The following is a 19421-nucleotide window of genomic DNA, read 5'->3' as shown; positions in this document are numbered from 1 at the left end:
GCGCGTAATTAAATTTCGAAATTAAATTAGATCTCCTTACATTTGATTAGCATGCTTTCAGACGAGACGGATGACGGGCAAAAAGGAGTACGGAAATGTATACCAGTGAAAGAATTTGTATAAAGTATAGACTGTACACGCTGTGTATAGACTAAGGTGAAAGAACAAGAGGAGACGAAAGGTAAAACATGATTGATAAGAAAGTAAATTAAAAAGCGGAATCGTAGACAAAGACTAGTGGCAGAGAGAAAATAACAACGGAGAAGTATATGGGAAAATTACTTCCAAAGCAAAAAAAGAAAGCGTGAAGTGAAATACGAGCTGGAAGAAACGAACGAAATGTAGGTATAAGACAGAACAGTAAAGAAATACAGGACAGGAAAGGTTTGTGAGTATGTGCACGTGAATGGTTGGCATTGAGAAGCGTCAAGAAGCGCAGCTGCAACGCAATACTTGCAGAAAATTTTTCGTCGTTGATACGTATCCTACTGAATCTTTATAATTTTTCAGCACGTTTCCGTTTTTCCTTGTTCGTTTTTTCTTCTTGTCAAATACATCCACGACGTTGACGTTCAAAATTATTATCAAGCTGTTCCTTCACACGCAAATTATATTACACTTGGTTGTATTTGTCTTAGAAAAATGACCTGGATTAAAATGAACTGTCGACGAGGTTGTGAAGATTTAAGTTCCCTTTACTAACAGAAATTTTCGTCTCTCATATATTTTATTCCAGTTTCACAGGGACGAATTTCTCAAAGTTGAGAAGAATTCCGTCATTTTGTTTCATCGAAGCTTCCAATAATAAGACAGAAAAAAAGATATAAAAGATGGTATAAAAAAGTATAAGTAAAGTCAATTAGTTTTTAAGCTTCTGTGTTAATTGCTTGTAAGATAAAAACTAAGCTGTTCGTAAATAGATACTTTCAACACATTTACCAAAAAATGAAATAATTTTGAAAAATTACTGCAAAATTGTTAAAATCTTTAAGAACTATTATTTCTTTTCTGGAACCTTAGATTGTAAAGAACTCATATGTTTAGTGTTATTCGTTAAATTCATTACGTATTTCGATCATTATTTTAACTATTTTTTTATCCAAATATTATTACCCATTCCTATTAAACGATTCATAATAATTATGAAATGATATCGAAAAATACCTAATGAATCCATATATATACATGTATAACTAGAAATATTGAAGAAAAAGATATATTGAAATAAAATGCAAATTTCTTGACATTTCAGTTTTCATATTACGAATCGAAAAAATATTATGAAGTTGAATGCAACATATTAAAATATATTCCCATCATATTTCACGATATCAAACTATAAATGTATGTTAAATTGATCGACGAAGGTTCTCGATTAATTATGACTAACGTCTCTAACTAACATATACACATATCTGATATTCTTTGCAAAATACTTCACATATATAAAAACATATTTTATATAGATGTATATTATATCTTATATATTATATACAATATTATATATATTGCATATTATAACTTGCCGCGTAATTATTATCAGGTTTTGCATAAGTTCGTTCAAGTATTTTAATATTTATAATATACACTCACAAAACAATAATACATCTACATTCAGAGAGTATATATTTAATATTTAATTTAAGTACAGTGAGGAATTAAAAGTATCGATGCATTCATTACTGACAAAGATAATGTTTGTGCAATGCCGTGTCGCATACCGTTTTTAGGTAAAGTTATTCGATATTATTTGAACATCAATACAAAGTACATAACGGATAAACAAATGACGTGTGTATATATAATAGTATCCTGCCAACGAGCAAACCATGAACACTAATGAGGCGCGCGAGGTTAATAAAATTTCTTGTTCGATTTGCGCGAAAAGTGTAATCGATCATCCGCCGATTCGATATTAATTTGCACGCGTGTAGCGTGCGAGGGAACGAATCCGACCGCAAGAGCGATCGATCAAAATGTCGCCAGGAGCTTTCTTCGCTCACGAAACGGAACACGAGAAGATCGAGCGAAAAAGGAAAAGAAACATACCGAGAAGGAGAAAGATAAAAAATAGAAGAAAGAGACAGAGAAGGGGAAGGTGGAACGAACCTAAGAAAAATCGAGCGAAAGAACGAAAGGGACAACAAACTGAGTGTTGAATAAGGACTTATGATTACCATAGGCATACCGAAAGATACGAATCAGCGAGACACGCAAAACAGAGAAAGGAGTAAGGAAGGAGGAGAATATAAGCGAATTGTTATCAAGATGTTAGCAAGGCGAAGGTATTTGAAAATATAGGTTGCAGGTTCTTCCGTGCAAACTTTTATTGGAAAACGATACAAAAATCATTAGCTTAATGTTTTACTTCTTTGAACTATTGTCTCGTGTTTCCAAACGAAACAGACACTTAGTATATACAACAAGAATAAAAAGACGGACTTTTCGAACGATCAAGCTATTGATCATCGATCGCCTAACGCTTGCACATTCAGTGTGAGAGGAATATTCCGCAGGGTCGTCCGTGTCAGTCACCTCCACATCACACAGATCCAATGTACTTCTTTCAGAGACATAACGCGTTGAGGACGTAATGGAAGGAAGCATACGAAGCCTGGAAACTCTACTGCAAACCACTTTTCACGAATTCTGCGCGAGACACGCGTCATTCACATTCGGCAATAGATTTCAAAAGCACAGTTTTCTCCGAATCAAACGCTCGTGCAATTTTTACTCTTCAATCCTCATCGCCGAACTTAAACCTTCGAACAAACGACTGCCACGTAATCCGCAAGTAACGCGATTGCACGTAATGCGCAAATGATTTCATAAATCGATTTATCGTACTGAACCATTCCATCTTCTGGATTCTATATCTATACTAATTATATTTAAACGCGATGGATTCCGAACGACTGGATTCCGTATTGAGAATGACGGAGGAAAGATAAATAATGTTTATCTTCTCATTTGGATAGGGACCTGGCAGGAAGTTTCTCGTACTCTTATCTGAAAATTCCGCAAGAATCTTACGGAAAATTTAGGGGAAGGTTGGTTCGTTTGATAGATCGGACACGCAAGATAGGTTTGTCCAAGGATCGTTGAGACACGATAGGATCAAAAAAGGAGAAAAAGAAAAAGAACGAAAAAAAGTGGAAAGTCGTGATTAGTCGACGATAAACGGAGAAAGGATGCACACAGACGGAACCGTGGTAGTATTTGCGGCGTGGTGGGTTGGTTAATGAATGGCACGCGATGCCTTCTGTGGGAGCGTGCGCTTCAAAAGTGATGATCTGAGAATAGCTAACGCAAATAGAACGGTCGCTCCTCCTTCTCTACCCTATCTCTTTCGCGGATAATTCTTTCCTCGCGCTTCTCGACGAGCGAACGAACAAGGGAATATCAAACGGTGCGCTGCCAGGGACGAGATACGGCGAATACCGTCCGTACAGTTTCTGCTTTCCCAGACGTTTGAACCCGAATACCCGCGAATTGTGACTTGTTGCTTGGCAACCTGCAACTTTAGAACGTTTCACGGTTAATTAACTGCTCGCTGTTATTTACTGCTCTAGCGGAGTCGTTAAACAACGCCGGCTGATAAAGCGTTCAAGTGAAAGAGAGAGAGAAAGAGAAAGAGAGAGGACTGAGGGAATGGGAGAAAAGAAACTGGCTTTATGCAGTTGAAAAGTTCAGTGGGATTCTTTGAGAAAATACGGTTCCGATGTTGTTGCGAGTTTTTCAAGTTTGTTGTCGGATGATGGCATGCTCTTATGCGATTAAGCGATAATCTATTGTATATATTAGGTAAAAGCGAAACGAACGAAGAATACTTGTAGATAATGGGAGATTGTGGTGTCCATTAGCTGACGAAATTTTATTTTCATTTGCATTTACTGTAAATTGTTTAGTACCATAACAGGTACAAGATTATAACAGTAAATTATACTTAATTGTTCATGAGTCGATTTAAGGTTAATTGCTAATATACTTTTTTTACTAATTTTGCTAATATACTTGTAGTTTTTATGGATTATTATCATATGTTATAGATGCCTCATTCAACATATTCATTATACAGTCGCTTTACGATGATCATTAGTTATTATTAGTTAATTATGTTTATAATGATTATTAGTCAATTATCTTTAAATTTTAATATCATGAATTATTCATATAGTAATCCACGAATCGGTATTTGCAGAAAAAAGTCAATATTACTAGCATTAAATCATTTAAGATGAACTTTTCTTTTAATAATGAACACAGTAATGTATTCATAAAGGCTGATACATTCAGATTTGAACAAAATTAATTAAACACGATTTATATGTCATATAAACTCAGACAAATAAATATTTCATTAGAAAATCACAATAAAAGTATGAACGACGATGGATTTGCAACACATAAAATAAATAAACGAATGTGAACATCTTGTGTTAATATATATGCGATGTATGATATGAAGTTAAGCTTAAAATCAAATCGTTAAAATTATTCGGCCAGTGAAATATTAATTCGATAATTCTATTTTTTGTTAACGTGTAACGCAAACATCACTTACCTACTTTTGCCTTGCATTATACAAAGAGTAACCTTGCTATCATGCTTCTCTCGTCTCATATTTTTGTTACAATTTTTTAACGATGCTTTTAAAAGCTTCTGCTTATACCGCATTCTTATATATTTTCAACTCTGGAACACGATAGCAAAATTTATGCGAACTTTTATGAAACATCTTGTACAATATCAAAGTACAAGGTATTCCTTTATATCGTTTTCAATCTTCCCTTTATATCAAGTTAGCTTAAGGTAACACGGAAGGAGTTATAGCACGTCATGGTCACAAGTTCCGGGGTTTTCATACGATCCTATCGAACGAGCGACAAAATTATCCAAAACTGATCGATAAGCTGTTTCTTTCTAAACTTTTTGACCCTATAAACGCCTACATATATACGTTAAAATCCATTCTTTTGGCCTATAATCACATTCCTATATGTAAGCATCAATAAAAATTCCATCGGTGTAACCTATAAACGTTTATGTGCGTGCAACAGAGTCTGTAATCGTTTCCTTTGAGCAAAAATATGCGTTGAAGCAAACACCTTGTGCAATTGAAGGCCATAGGTGAAAAATATGATTAACTCACATTTCATGTCTTTTACAGAACAACAATTTTTAAATCCAATAAAAGTATGAAATATACATTCTATCACCCTGTTCAACATTTGAAGAATGTTAATATTGGGGAGTTATGCAGAATATTAAATTAACAAACATAATAATTAAATAAAGCAGGCACATAAAGTTTATATGTATATTTGAATTTATTTTTGATTATTTTTTTTTCAACCACTGTAAAATGCTTTTTTTAACAAATGACATAATAGTCCGAAAATCAACAAAGTAAACTAATCGTAATTTTCTCGTATAGTTTTCAGTTAGAAAATTCAATACCTTTTGCAATTAACGGATTTATATGATAACTTGTGCCTACATCTGTTTCAGTACGGTACATATTTCGTACGAATGTGTGTACTTTTTAACTGATGCGTTTTATTTTAACCCATATAATTTATTCACATAATTTTGACAATGTAAATGAATAATTAGAAGCAGCACATGCTCCGTTTCTTATGAAGTCAGCAATCTATTAGGTCGTCCGAAAAGTTTATTTCGTTTTATAAGGAAATAATGGATGCACAACATTTTCCGTTTTATATTATTTTATCGAATTACGTATGATCGATTTTGTTTTATCAAGATAAAATTAGATAGATTAGGTTTCATGTTTGTATAAAGATGCATTGTTGTAAAAGACGTGTCTGTAAAAGAAAGACACTTTCCGGACTACTTAATATAAACCTGAGGCAACTTCCTAAACCCATAGCGATAATATACTTTACTATATATTATATAGGTATCTCTATATCTATATATTATATATTGTTATATAATATAATATAATATTATTTTATCATAATATTATAATATATATATTATATTATATATTAAATAATATATTACATAAATAATTTCTCTCTACATATATTTAATATTTAAATAGCATTGCTTGTATTAACTTTCAAAGTTTTTCTATCAGTTTAGAAGATTCTTTTTTATCTAATATCTAATTCAGAAATTACAGAATCTAAAGATGAGTTTGTCAAATATTACACTAACTAGTAATTAAAGTTTGACAATTATAAATACACCAATTTTATTACTATCTGTTAAAAATCTTCCAGAAATCAATTTAATCACGCCGCAATATTCTATTACGCGTAGTTATAATAATTGCAGAGTGAAATTATTTTATTAAATTTTTTTATCCAGAGCGGTAGCGTACATATTTATTACACCAGAGCAAAATAGTCTTTCCCACGGTGAATTACCTACGACATTATTTTATTACCATATGACATTATTATCGTATAGTTTATACAATTATCGTATTACGGTATCCTATACTTTGCTCACGATATTTTTAAAAATCCAAAAATATATTCAGATGTGGAACATGTTTTAGCGCTTTAGATATCCTATCGATACTGATGTGTGACGTAAACAGTGATCCATGTTGAAGGGCTTAAACAACATTTTCATGGAAACAAACTAGTGAATCGATCGCACATGTCTCATCGTCAACTTCCATAATGAGCTTGTTGCAATTATAGCAACATTTTCTTAGCCGGCCAAACAGCTGGCCTAGCTTTCGCGTAATTATTATCGTGCTATTATTCGCGGCTGTGCTGCATTATTAACCCCTATTTGCATGCATAAGTGCAGGAACATGATGGCCAGCGAACGATCGCCCGAAGCACCGCTTGTCCGAACTTCGCGAGTCCTGGCTACCCTATTGCAAAAAGTCCCGCGATTTTTCCCTCCTCGTATCCCCTGCCAGCTATTATTGCATCGAAGATAGCACATCTCGTTCCGTCCTCGCATAAAGCGACGGTATTCAATGATACTTTCAGCTCATAAGCTGAGCGCGTGCTTCCCATGAAACTGCGAAGTTTCGTGAAACGAGCTAAATCCATTTCGCAAAGCTGGCAAGGATTTATTCCGTGCTCGATTTTTATAATCTATTCGGTGATACTTCTAGTAGGGTAACTCTGATAGTGAAAAAGATGATTCTGGTTTTAAATATGTTAAATTTAAATATTTTATTATTTGATAATATTAAATATTATGCTTGTAATATTATATTATAATATTACATATCGTACTTACTCATTTTTATAGCAAACTGTATATTTTTTATACCATGTAATTGTTATATTTAATGGATAATTAATTATTAAATAATTTGAATTATTACCATTCTTTCCCTTATTCTTACTGATCCACCTTAACAACAGTTGTATTGTTTTATTAAATTAATTTATTTATTATATTGGATTCGAATTAACTGTTGTCAGTTAAAATTATATTATAGCTACATGTTAGAAGAGTTCATTTTATGAAAATGGTACAAACATTTATATTAATTCTTATGACTCGATTGCGGGTATTTATATTGTAAATTTATATTTTTCAGAATATAATTTAAAAAGTACAGGCTCGGTAGAAAATTGTTTTTCCTACTAAGTATTATAGAGAATACTATACTTTCGATATTTTACATATGTTTTCATATTATGTACATTCTGTGAAATTTTGCACCTTCAAATTTCCTATAAATGCATAAAAATCCACAGTCTACTTATGAATATATAATATATCATTATTATTACCAAAAATTAAAATGATTTCTGTTAAAATTTTTTCGAAATATGATGTAGAATTTACAGCTACTTTTAATTAGAGTAACAGAATAAATTATTATTTTATAGAAATTCATTTTTTAACATACTATAGATGTATTATACATATATGCATATGTACATCTTGTATTGTACATGTACATTATATATACGTATATATAACGTCCCCCACTATATGTATATAGCTGTAATTTTGTTAATGATATTTGGTTAAGACTTTAGAGTTTAGAATTTCCCTTTCAAAATAAATACTTAAATACAAAATGCCTGTTGGTAACTGCTTATTCGACTCATACTGGTTTACAAAGACCGAAGAGACTAACACTCTGCGATCATGGAAACAGTAAAGAACATTTGTAGAATATGTGGAGAAGAACAAAGGTTCAAACTTGTCAGATGGTTCCATAAATTCTTATCAAGAGATTTTTATTTAGATAATGTGTCACATTCTGGTCGATCAAAAGCGATATGTTGGAATAATTTACAGTCGACGATTACCATAAATCGTCGCATTACTACTAGACAACCCGCGATGAAGTTTAATGTTCCTCAAACACATATTGTGTGAAGCGTTCTGTCATCTTTAAATATATAGTTGTAAAACTAAGTGACTGGATTCCGACTTTGTTCTATGTCAAAAATTCGAATACCAAAATATATCTTATTACGAAATCAAATAGTTTCATTTTTTATATAATTACATATGTACATATAGCGAAAAAAAAGGATATTTTATAATGGTACTCAAAGATGACAATGATGCAAACAGCTAAATCCATCCTATTGGATGTAAAATAATATTTTATATAATTAAGCATTATATATATATGAAATATTATATCGCATAACATTATATATAGTATCATTAATATTACATATAGAATAATGTGTTGAAAAAGAAAGCATATAAAATGTTTTTAAAACACTTGATCTTTTATGTCAATAATCATGACTTCTTTTACCTCTAGATCTATCTTTGGAACTCTAACAAAACATTCTTTGAAAAAAATAGAAAGAAAGTACAATATTCAGTACTGTCACCCCCAAAATATTCCAATTTGATGAATTCTATAAGAAGAAAAGTGCTATTCTTCTTGGACATTGCAACATAATTATGATAGTGCACAAAAAATCTGAGTTATACAAAAAAAAAGCTACAAATCTCTTTAGATAAATTTTTAATGTTAATATATATATTTTTAATGTTTATGTATTATGTTTATATGTTTATGTTTTTATGTTTATATATAAATTTTTAATGTTTAATGTATATATTCATATGTGTATTATATACAGCAAATATATATTTTTAGATTTCATTTTATCACCATTTCATGATTCCCAAATGAAACAGTCACCGAGAATTTTTCACATAAATTTGTTACGCAAATTTGTAAATGAAATCTCATACAACCGATACGAATTCAATATCACGAAATTATTGCACGAAACGCGTGTAGATCTCCTTAATTTCATTATATCTCCATGTTTGCAAAGTTATTAATTAAGTATGCATTGAACGCGCAACGAAATTACATTATTAAAATCCTACTTACACCGCGAATGGATTAATTCAGTGCCGCCAGCGTATGCTCGATTTCCGTAGCGTAAATGTCGAAAACATTGAATGCCTTGGTTTCGCATCATTTGACTGATCACGACTAACGGTTTTTGTGGCAGAATGATATGTACTAATAGAATTACAGTTTAGCCGTGACACTTGCTTCAAGCGTCATTTTGGAAGGGAACATTCGATTGACGTGATGTTAGTTTAGCTCGACGCATTGATGATTTAATAATTCAATTCAAAATGGCAATATTGACATTTGTCATTATTCGTGTGTAATTAAACGCTTTGTCTACAGGTATATTTATAACACTGTTATTTATGCACATATACCAATCTTTTGGTTTGACATTGGTTAACTTTTATGGGATTATGCGTTATTATTTGTTATTTGTTTTACTTTATAATATCTTCCATTCATACGCTGTAGTATTACTTTTTATTTTTGTTATGATTATTTGGCGAGGAAAAATGCATAATGGGAGAAATCAATTTGTTCCTACTTATTATCAGATGATTTTACATGTACGAAAAAATTTTTCTTATAAAAAAAATCATTCTGGTGCAATAAGTTTTGAAAGACAGATAACTTGTTTCTTTTAGTCAAATGATTATAATTTAGTCAAATAATATTAATTGTTTGTTGTCCTATTACTTTGTGATGGCTGTTTGCCGAACTTACTAACATTCACATAAAAAATATGCATTATAACATTTTTGTGTCGTTAAACCTCGATCGCTATCGCTGGATTTTGAGTTTGGTTATATTTAATTCTAAAGTATATAATTTTAATTTTTGTTTTATATTTGTTCTTTATATTCTCGATAAATATTATGGATGGCCTTTATGATGTAAAATATACAATTGAAATTGGGCTGAAGTATTTTGAAATTAAGTAACTTATCTCTTAAAGGCATGTGGATCAAGTGGATGATATCAATTAACGATTAAGCATACATGTTAAACTACTTTTGATCGTCAACTATTTTGAATATCAACTTCTTTTTATATGTGACGTTGATAGGAGATTATTAGAAACTGAAACTCCATCTGAAAGTTTTTGAATTTCTTTAGGATCATATCGTAAGTTCCGTCTTTAAGATTATCCGAACAGTTTCCTTAACGAGCCACGGTTTATGTCAGCAATTCCCAGGGGGTTCGGTCCGTTCTATAAACTAATTTTCTTAATTTGGCTTTTTAACTTGAAGCAATCTCGGGAGAACTTCATCTTAATCCGTGACCGTTGCGAATTAATTTTCTATTGCCAGCAAGGTATAAACGGTATTTCGTTACAGCTATTTGAAAGCCATAATATAATTATGTATTTCCGCATTGATATTCACAGAGCATTGATATATAAATAGATCGGATCGTTGTGTCAGTAATTCTAATAAAAAAATGTTGATCTTTGTAACCGATTTCCTAGAAGATAAACAAATCGACCTTTTCGATCAAGTGTTAATTAATTTGAATATGTTAATTTATTTTTGTAACTAACACAAAGAATATAGATTAACAGGAAAAATACGTGAATTAATACGCCATTAATATGTTAATCCGAAGCATTTAATGGAACGAGTAACGCAATAGTAAATCACAAAATTATACAAACTGCAAAATGTTGCAAATGAATCAGTGATATATCACAGGAAGGCTACTATAAAAAAAAAGCTTCATACAACCTAAATTTCCGTATTATTTGAATAAAATTCGGAACGAAAAATGATTATTTGAACGATATGTTGTTTTATTTGACTGTTAGATAGATGTTATTTTGAAATAATTGTAGTATTTTATTTGAACAGACGATTGACTTTTCTCTGAATTATTTAACTGTTAACAATTATTTAACTGAAACAATTTTTTATTTTATTTGATATCTCACGTTTCAGTAAATGTTTCCTGAAATGATCTCTTAAATAGGCTTTGATTCTATCCATTCAAAATACAATATTTAAAATTCAATTTAATATTTTACTTGATTTTGGACAAGCATCAAAATTACTTTTTCCATTATTTCAAAAAATAATAAAACAGTTATAATTGTTATTTTCCATCTTTATTTTAAATAAAATCTTCCCTGGCCTGGTTCATCCCTTAAAAAGTTAACTTTAACTTATATATAATATATTAAAAAATTACTATCAATATGCGTAATTTCCTTACAATTTTATACTGGAAACATTTCTAAAATACTCAGCCTTTTCTTGCCTGTTGAACCAAGGCAAAGTGCTGGGTATAAAAATTCGATGACTCGATAATAGGAGTACAATCATTCACCGATTACCTTAAAAATTAAATCGTCCCGTTTTCCATTTAAAGAAACGTGACAGAACGAACGTAATCATTGATTCCTTTTGTCGACCAATTCGCGGTGGGAGATTGTTGCGGTCGACCAACGAATCGGAGTTGGTTCGTCTTCTATGAACACCTCATTAAGATTGCAACAAATGTATTCGCGTGCAACGTATCTACACGACGTCCGGCTAAACCGATGAATTTATCGGCAGACAGAAAGCGAGGGGTGGAGATAGAGGGAACGCTCGATATCGAAGTGGCTACCATTCGATATTTATCCAATTACCATCGCACTCAACGGAAATCGCGAAATCGGATTTACGTTTCCGGAAAACGCGGTGCGTCGCCGCGCGGAATTTACAGTCGCTTAAAATGCAAAAGGCCGCGATTCTATCTGCCGTCAAAACGTTTTGATCGCGCGGATACGGCCGATGCTTGATATTTATTCAATTACACCGCGATCAATCAACGGTTCCCATCGTCTACTCTCTCCGGAGAAAATGCGCTGCGATAACAATGTAACGTTGACGTGTCTTTCGACGTTACATATCTCATTGAATAGTAAATTTCCGTTTAACCTACTTATCGAGCACATTATTCGTAATATGGATTAGCTTATGGAATTATTTCGTCGTATCGGAGAATATATGTCGCGCCAACATTGTATTATTTTTGTAACACAGAAAATAAAGATACATGGTTCTTCGAAATTATCATGTGATCAAAGCTAACAAATTTTCAGATTCTGGTGCACAATTCTCTTTTTTTTTTATTTTTTTGTACGACATAATGTTATATGTAACGAATAATTGGCTGCTTATTATATTTTCATGATCTCTGTGAAATATACATGTATGTATATTTGTTCTAAATATCATACATATACTTTCAGATTTGTTTCAAGCTTTTATAATCGTGATAGATGAGTATCATAATAGCGTTAATAAAACTTCAAAACGTTTTGTATGACACACGCAAAGCATATGCAAGTGTCGGAATATTTTTGTGAGCCTGTGTATGTACGTGCATGTCGTCATTAGCAAGCCAGTTAATTTCACATATTTTCTCGTTATTCGCAGATACACAAAGACGGTAGCGGATTCGAGTTTGATGGCGCAGAGGTACAATCCTGAGTTCACCATAACGACAATGTCGCCGACAACAACTTCCTACGGCAACGCGAACACCAGCGTGCTCATTGACCAATTGAGGCACATTAATCAGGTGAGTCCACGTTCAACCGTAATGTGTTCCTCGACTCAGCCTTGGCTGACCGTGTTTCCGATTGAATTGTCTCTCGTTCACATCCTGTTTTCGACTTGCGACTTCGGATTGCCAGATAGACGAGATGCGCTTACTTTGTCTATTGCCGGTTCGACATGGTCGTCAACTTTATAATTAAACTTGTAGATTTTTATACATTTATGGGTTTAAAGAAATAAAGATATATATATATATAATGTACAAAAACATGTGAAATACATAAATGGAAGTATTGGTTGTTTAAAATGTACAACAAATATCTACTTAGGTTCTATATCTTTTATCTTATTTATAAAGATCTGAATTGTACGAATATAAAAATATGAAAATTTATAAATATTCATAGTCTACTGATGACATTATATTACCAGTTCTTGAACTTTCGGAGAATACGTGTAATCAAATTATACGTACAATAAGTGTAGAAAGTGTTCGTATATTAATCTATTTTAAAACAAATTTTTTTATAGTTTAACAAATCTTGAAATTATGTATTCATAAAACAAATATTAATTGCGGTAAAACAAATAAAATCACATTATTAAATTATTATCAATTATATAAATTAAGTGACGACTTTTATTGTAATTAATTTACTAAATGCTTATAATGACGAACAAAACGAAGAAAGTATTATTTAATTTTTTTAATTTTTTGTTATTTCTTATTATTATATACACGTAATATCAAAAAAGAAATTAATAAGTTTTTCATATTTTAAAGAGTATATTTGATAACGGCCTGTAAAAGATTACTGAAAAAAAAGAATAATTTGTTATAAAGAAACTAGAAGGTATAATAGTTACTACAACAATATTTATTTGTTCTCGAGGTTTGACCTCTGATAGTAATGGAATTATTTAAAGCACTTAAGAGAAATTACTATTACTTAATACAATATTTTAAATAATTAATTAACTAATTATAAAATTTTCAATAATAAATTAAATAATGCTAACTGATATTAAATTAAGTCAAATAAAAATTATATTATTTAATTAATAATTACACAATAACTATTTTGTGATCGCATTAAACAGTATAAGCAATATTAGATACAAAATTTAACAGACAGGCAATATGTTAATATCAATTACAATTTTCGTACTAAATATATGAAATAACTGAGGAACTTCGCTAAACTTAATATCTCAATTATAGTTGCAATGAAAAGAATCGAAAAGCCAGCTATTTAAAATTAAGACCGTAAAATGTAGAACGTTAAACACAGCGTCCGGTATAGCAATTTCTAAAGAGACAGTCGGCGAACCAACATTCTTAATCCTTCTCCAAGATGCCTTTATGCTTCGGTATAATACAATAGTAGCCTCGCGGTTGTAATTACGAACGAAACGGGGCATTTCTCTGCACTTTAGCTCCGCGTAATCTTGTTCGTGATTATTAGCTAAACGCGAAAATCGCTTTAAGCAAATGCGGATAGCAGCGTTTAATCCTTCGCAATCCAAATGTACCTTCCGGGCACAGACAACGTCAAGCGTTGTGGTTCAAGTGTGCTTCTGAGACACATGAAAGTTTAGACTAACATTACTCGCAGATTATGTATAACATTTTATAACAAGCTGCAGGATATAAGAAAGTACACGCTATTCCCTGGAATAATTTTTACGTTATATCATACAGGGTATCTCACGCAACTGAGACAAGTTATAGCTGTGGAACGATAGGAGATAGAAAAAAATTTCCTTACGCGAAATTGAATTGTTCCGATTGATAGATTATAATCTGGTACAGGGTACTTGTTCCGAAAGCTGTAACGTTTTGAATAATTAAACATCTTCTCAATGTTTTCAAAATCACCTCTGGTTAAAAAAAGAATTATCGATCTATCTTTAAAAATATAGATGATCTTAAAATCTTCGAAGTACTATCAGTTCCAGAATGGATATATCGTATTATTCGTATATTTGTATATTGCATGTATTATTCGATTGATGAAATTCGATTCATGAAATATATTTCTATCTTCTACCGTTTCAAAGCTATAGCTTGTCCTGGTTACGTCGAATATTCTGTATATTGATATTATACAAAATATATATTGTAGATATTGTAGTAGATATTCATAACCGGAAACAAACATTTATTTAAATATTATCAGAATATCATAGATATCCGCTCTCTCTCCTTCCGCGAAATCAATCTTTGAAAAAGATTTCAATTATTTGTACAAGTAAATAGTAATAGTAAATTCATATTATTATCGATATTATAAGAAATAACATTTTGGTAATTTAAATAATGAAGAACAAATGTTTAACAATTAAATGGTCACAATATTGTAGCTTTTTCTCCCTCTTTGTTTCCACACTCTAAATTTATTTATATACATTGTCATGATTACTCTGTAAACCCTCAAATCAATTTGTTTTCCCTCCGTCACTACATTTAATAATCAATAATTAAGCATTGCAAATAAATTAATAATTTAACTAACAACAAAGAAAAGAGATGAAAATTTTAAAAGCAGCACTCGTCATATGGAGAAGAAAATGTCTTAGTAAACAATTTTTCGTTTCCATTAACGCGAATGACATGCTCTCTCCGAAAGCTATCTTACTGATTGTGAGATTATCATTTCTTTCTTTTGGGATTACAGGAGATTTTCTACATTTACCGCTCTCATTTTCGCATCAAAAACAATATAATAATAAATAAATACTTAGTGAATAATAATACTATAATCGTAAATAAATAAATACTTTAAATAAAATACTAATGTTATGGCCTTATCGATTTTCTAATTTTAATTTCTTCCTTATGAGAATTTCTTGCAAATATAATTGATTATATATAGCATTAGTACGACCAAATTATGTCAGAAAATATAAAACACCAATGAAACTGGTAGCAATCTCTGAATAAATACGCTGAATAAATACGATATTCTGACATTCTATTATTTTCGATGAACTTTGGCCAACAACATGTATCTATTTCTACAACATCTACAATAACTTTCCACAAATTTCAGCTGTGAATACATAAATTAATATTTTATTCAATTCTTCCTCATAAAGGTGTCACAACATAATGGCAGTTGATCGCTATTTACATATTTTTATTAACTAATTCTGTAAAAACATAATAATTATGGAACAAAATATAAAAATACGTTATATGTATATATTTCGAAAGGCAACATTCTTTTACTTTGTTTAAACAGATATTATTTATATATTATTTACAATCTCAAATTTGTCTCAAATGCGAGAAATGATAATTTAGTCTTGTCTCACACTACAAATGAAATTTTAAAATACATATATCCTACATAAAACGAATGATAATAATATATATTCATAAAAAGTTTCTATAAATATTCAAATATTTTCGTGAGCTTCTGTATTTAAATTCATTAAACTTTTTCCTTATGATGGACTAAGATATTAAAACTTCATTTTCTCTATAAAGCTCTTCTGTGACATTCTTTGTCCTTTTTCCCTACCCTTTTATATTATATGAAATATTATATGTTTATGAAGACAGTCATCCGCGGTGGCGAATTCATAATCGTTAACGTAAACCGGATCCGCTGACAAGCCATTGTGTGAAACAAAAGGACGGCAAAGCGTTAGTAAGATATTTATCGCATGCTAATGGAGACAGACATTTCAGCGCATTTCCGGACAGGAAAGGGTTGCAATTAGTTTCAAAGTTAGATTAGTCCGCGTAACCATGCGTAAGACGTATATACGTAATAAGGATTTCATTAATTACTGATTTCGTGGAACGGAAACTTGTCTCAACGTGATTTGCTAGATGAAATATATCAACGTCCGTTTAAGGCTGATAGCATTTCAACAAATGTTGAAATCCTTCGTATCTCTATGAATTTTCACGTTACTCGCGTTTTATTTTTTCCATGTCTTAGCTAATTGGATCAGTGAAACAAGAACACAGATCATTATTCAGGCAACGTATAATTTCTAAGCAGCTTCGTTACTTTCAGATGTTTCTTCAACTTGGCAGGTGACTTATTGGAATGCGAAATCTAACTTCCCTTTGTGGTATCGTCACGATGCTAGTAACATTCTATTAAATATATTACTGTATAATAACAGCGACAAAGCTTTCCGCCAGACCTAATATTAATAAGACATTAAAACACCCTCTTCACATTTATCTTAATAAACACTACTTATCATAGTTAAAGTTCAATTAAGCTCTAAAGACACTTAAATTTCGTGTCGTTTCACTTGCATTGTCGTGTCTCCACTTCCCTTAAGTGTCACGTTAAACGTGTGTGTCGTTTCATTTGTATTCGTGCTCGTCTCGAAATTAAATACAACACAGGAAATACTCTGGCGAACGAGTAAGTAGTCGCTTTAACCGTCGTGTACATGAACACACAGTCACCAGACACCCATAAATTACCTTCTAATCTAGAATTATTCATACGAGCCGCGAGTTGTGTAGCCGGTGTGCGTCTGGCGCGTGGACGTCGAACACAGGAGGAAGGTGCGAAAGATCCGTCTAAAAGATGCGTGGGTGAGATTGGTGCTGCGAGTCGGTTCTGATTGTTCGTGATTGGCGAACAGGTGCAAGCGGCAGGTATCTGATATGTAGGAAATCGACAACGCCGACGCGTCGAGTCTCTCTCGTGAATGCGCCGCGATCGAGTGTCTCGAGTGAGGGTTTTATGCGTCCAATTGTGAGACGTGCGTTTACGGAATACACGTTTGAATGATTAATAAGGAATGTAGATACGCGATTGTAATCATGGTTGGAATGGGTAGTTTCATTGGAATAATAATTCGTTAAATTATTCAGTATTAGGTTCCTTTCTCCTTTTTATTATTTATAATTAACACCAATGAAATGAAATCAGCAAAAGAACAAAAAGTTATGATTATAAATCTACTATATAATTTAGAACATTCTAGATAATTTAGTAACTCTTGTACTTATTTAGAATTTTTTTAATTATCCTTTATTGTCGCTTTCACGTTGTATTGCTGTCTACAGGTAGAATATGTTTTACATGGGAGGATGTATCTGTGATTGTGTGAACATAGCGTTGCACAGTTTACAGTGAAACGGTTGGTTTTCTTTCTTGAGAAAGTGAAGAACATAATCTGGATTCGTTCTCGTGTTGATATTGAAATATTAGGTTTTTCAAAATGTTCAGGATTAGAACTAGGAAATACCCCCACCTAACCCCATAAAATATCTACACCAAATATATCCACCTTCATTAATTTAAAACTGTGTAATAGTTGCAGCATCAAACCTTATCAAAATCAGCAAGGATACACACCTACGCATAGCTATAGTTGATCTATAGTTATCCATCTATTTTACATTATTTTGCAATCTGTTTCCGAACACTTTATACGATTGATTCGATTGTACGTGTGTATTTATGCGAACCATAATTGGATCTGAGAAGCCAAATCGATCAACTGTACTTCATATTATCCAGATACATAATTGTTATTTAACATTTCAAAAAATAGTTTTATTTTCGTAAAACTTATTATTACGTAGAGATAGGATAAGTAATTATAATATAATTTTTGCAATTGTCATTGTACTATAGATTTTAATTTATAGAATTGATGAACGCGACTCACCTATAACAGATGCTGTCGCGAGATCGTAAAAGATCTCGAATTCTGAAGAAAAGCCCAGCCAACTACGACGTGCAACGCAACATTTTAAATCGTTCGATGTCCATCATCGGTTATCCGTCATTTGACAAGGCATCTTCCAACACTTAAGCACACGTTAATTCGCATGTCTAGAAATCAGGCAGGTGATTTGCGCTCGTTGCGTGTATGACACCTGCACACCCGTCAACTGCGGCATATCGCACCTGTGTAATCCAATTTGAAATTATACAGAGCCAGAAGAAGGTGACGGGCGCGTAACGATACGTATGACAATGTGCGAACTCATGAATCATTTATAAGCGAGTTCATGCGACAGCGTCGAGTATGAATACTCGGGGGTCGATCGTCTATTTCTTCTATTTTCCTCCGGTGGGATAAACGTTTACCCAGTTGCGATTTACATACATATAATTCGTGCATGTTGCATATTGCTTAACGTAACATCGAACGTGCTGGATTTTAATTAAACAATTCAACTAGATCGGAATTTTCAACAACGTTATTAACATTGTGCAACCGTCCGGAAAGGGAATACTGTAAATTCCAATTAAACTGAAGTTAATTTCGGCGAACAGAAAAAATTCCGTCGTAAAATTCTTCGTGGAAATGTATGGAAAAGAAAAAGATAGTTAGGCATATGGAGTTCCCTATGACGTTGATGATATATTAGGTTGTCCGAAAAGTGTCTTTCTTTTACAGACACGTCTTCTACAACGCATCTCTGTACAAACATGAAACCTAATCTGTCGAACGTTATGGTCTTTATTTTGATAGAACAAAATGGATCATACGTAATTCGATAAAATAATATAAAACGGAAAATGTTGTGCAACCATTATTTCCTTATAAAACGAAAGAAACTTTTCGGGCGATCTAATACATAATGTGTC

The 19421-nt window shown here is 31.9% G+C and overlaps 1 protein-coding gene across 1 annotated transcript in view; it reads left to right on the top strand.

Annotated features, from left to right (window-relative positions):
* Positions 1-19421, top strand: part of dally (division abnormally delayed protein) — a 248011-nt gene that overhangs the window by 217356 nt on the left and 11234 nt on the right. The window contains exon 6 of the mRNA XM_033349048.2: positions 12715-12859. Coding sequence (XP_033204939.2) covers positions 12715-12859 — 145 coding nt within the window. The remainder of the gene's footprint in view (positions 1-12714; positions 12860-19421) is intronic.

The sequence above is a fragment of the Bombus vancouverensis genome, chromosome 3 (genome assembly GCF_051014615.1).
Source record: "Bombus vancouverensis nearcticus chromosome 3, iyBomVanc1_principal, whole genome shotgun sequence".
In the NCBI taxonomy this organism is placed as follows: domain Eukaryota; kingdom Metazoa; phylum Arthropoda; class Insecta; order Hymenoptera; family Apidae; genus Bombus; species Bombus vancouverensis.
Note: the sequence above shows the minus strand (reverse complement) of the source record. Positions and strands in the feature narration are given on the sequence as shown.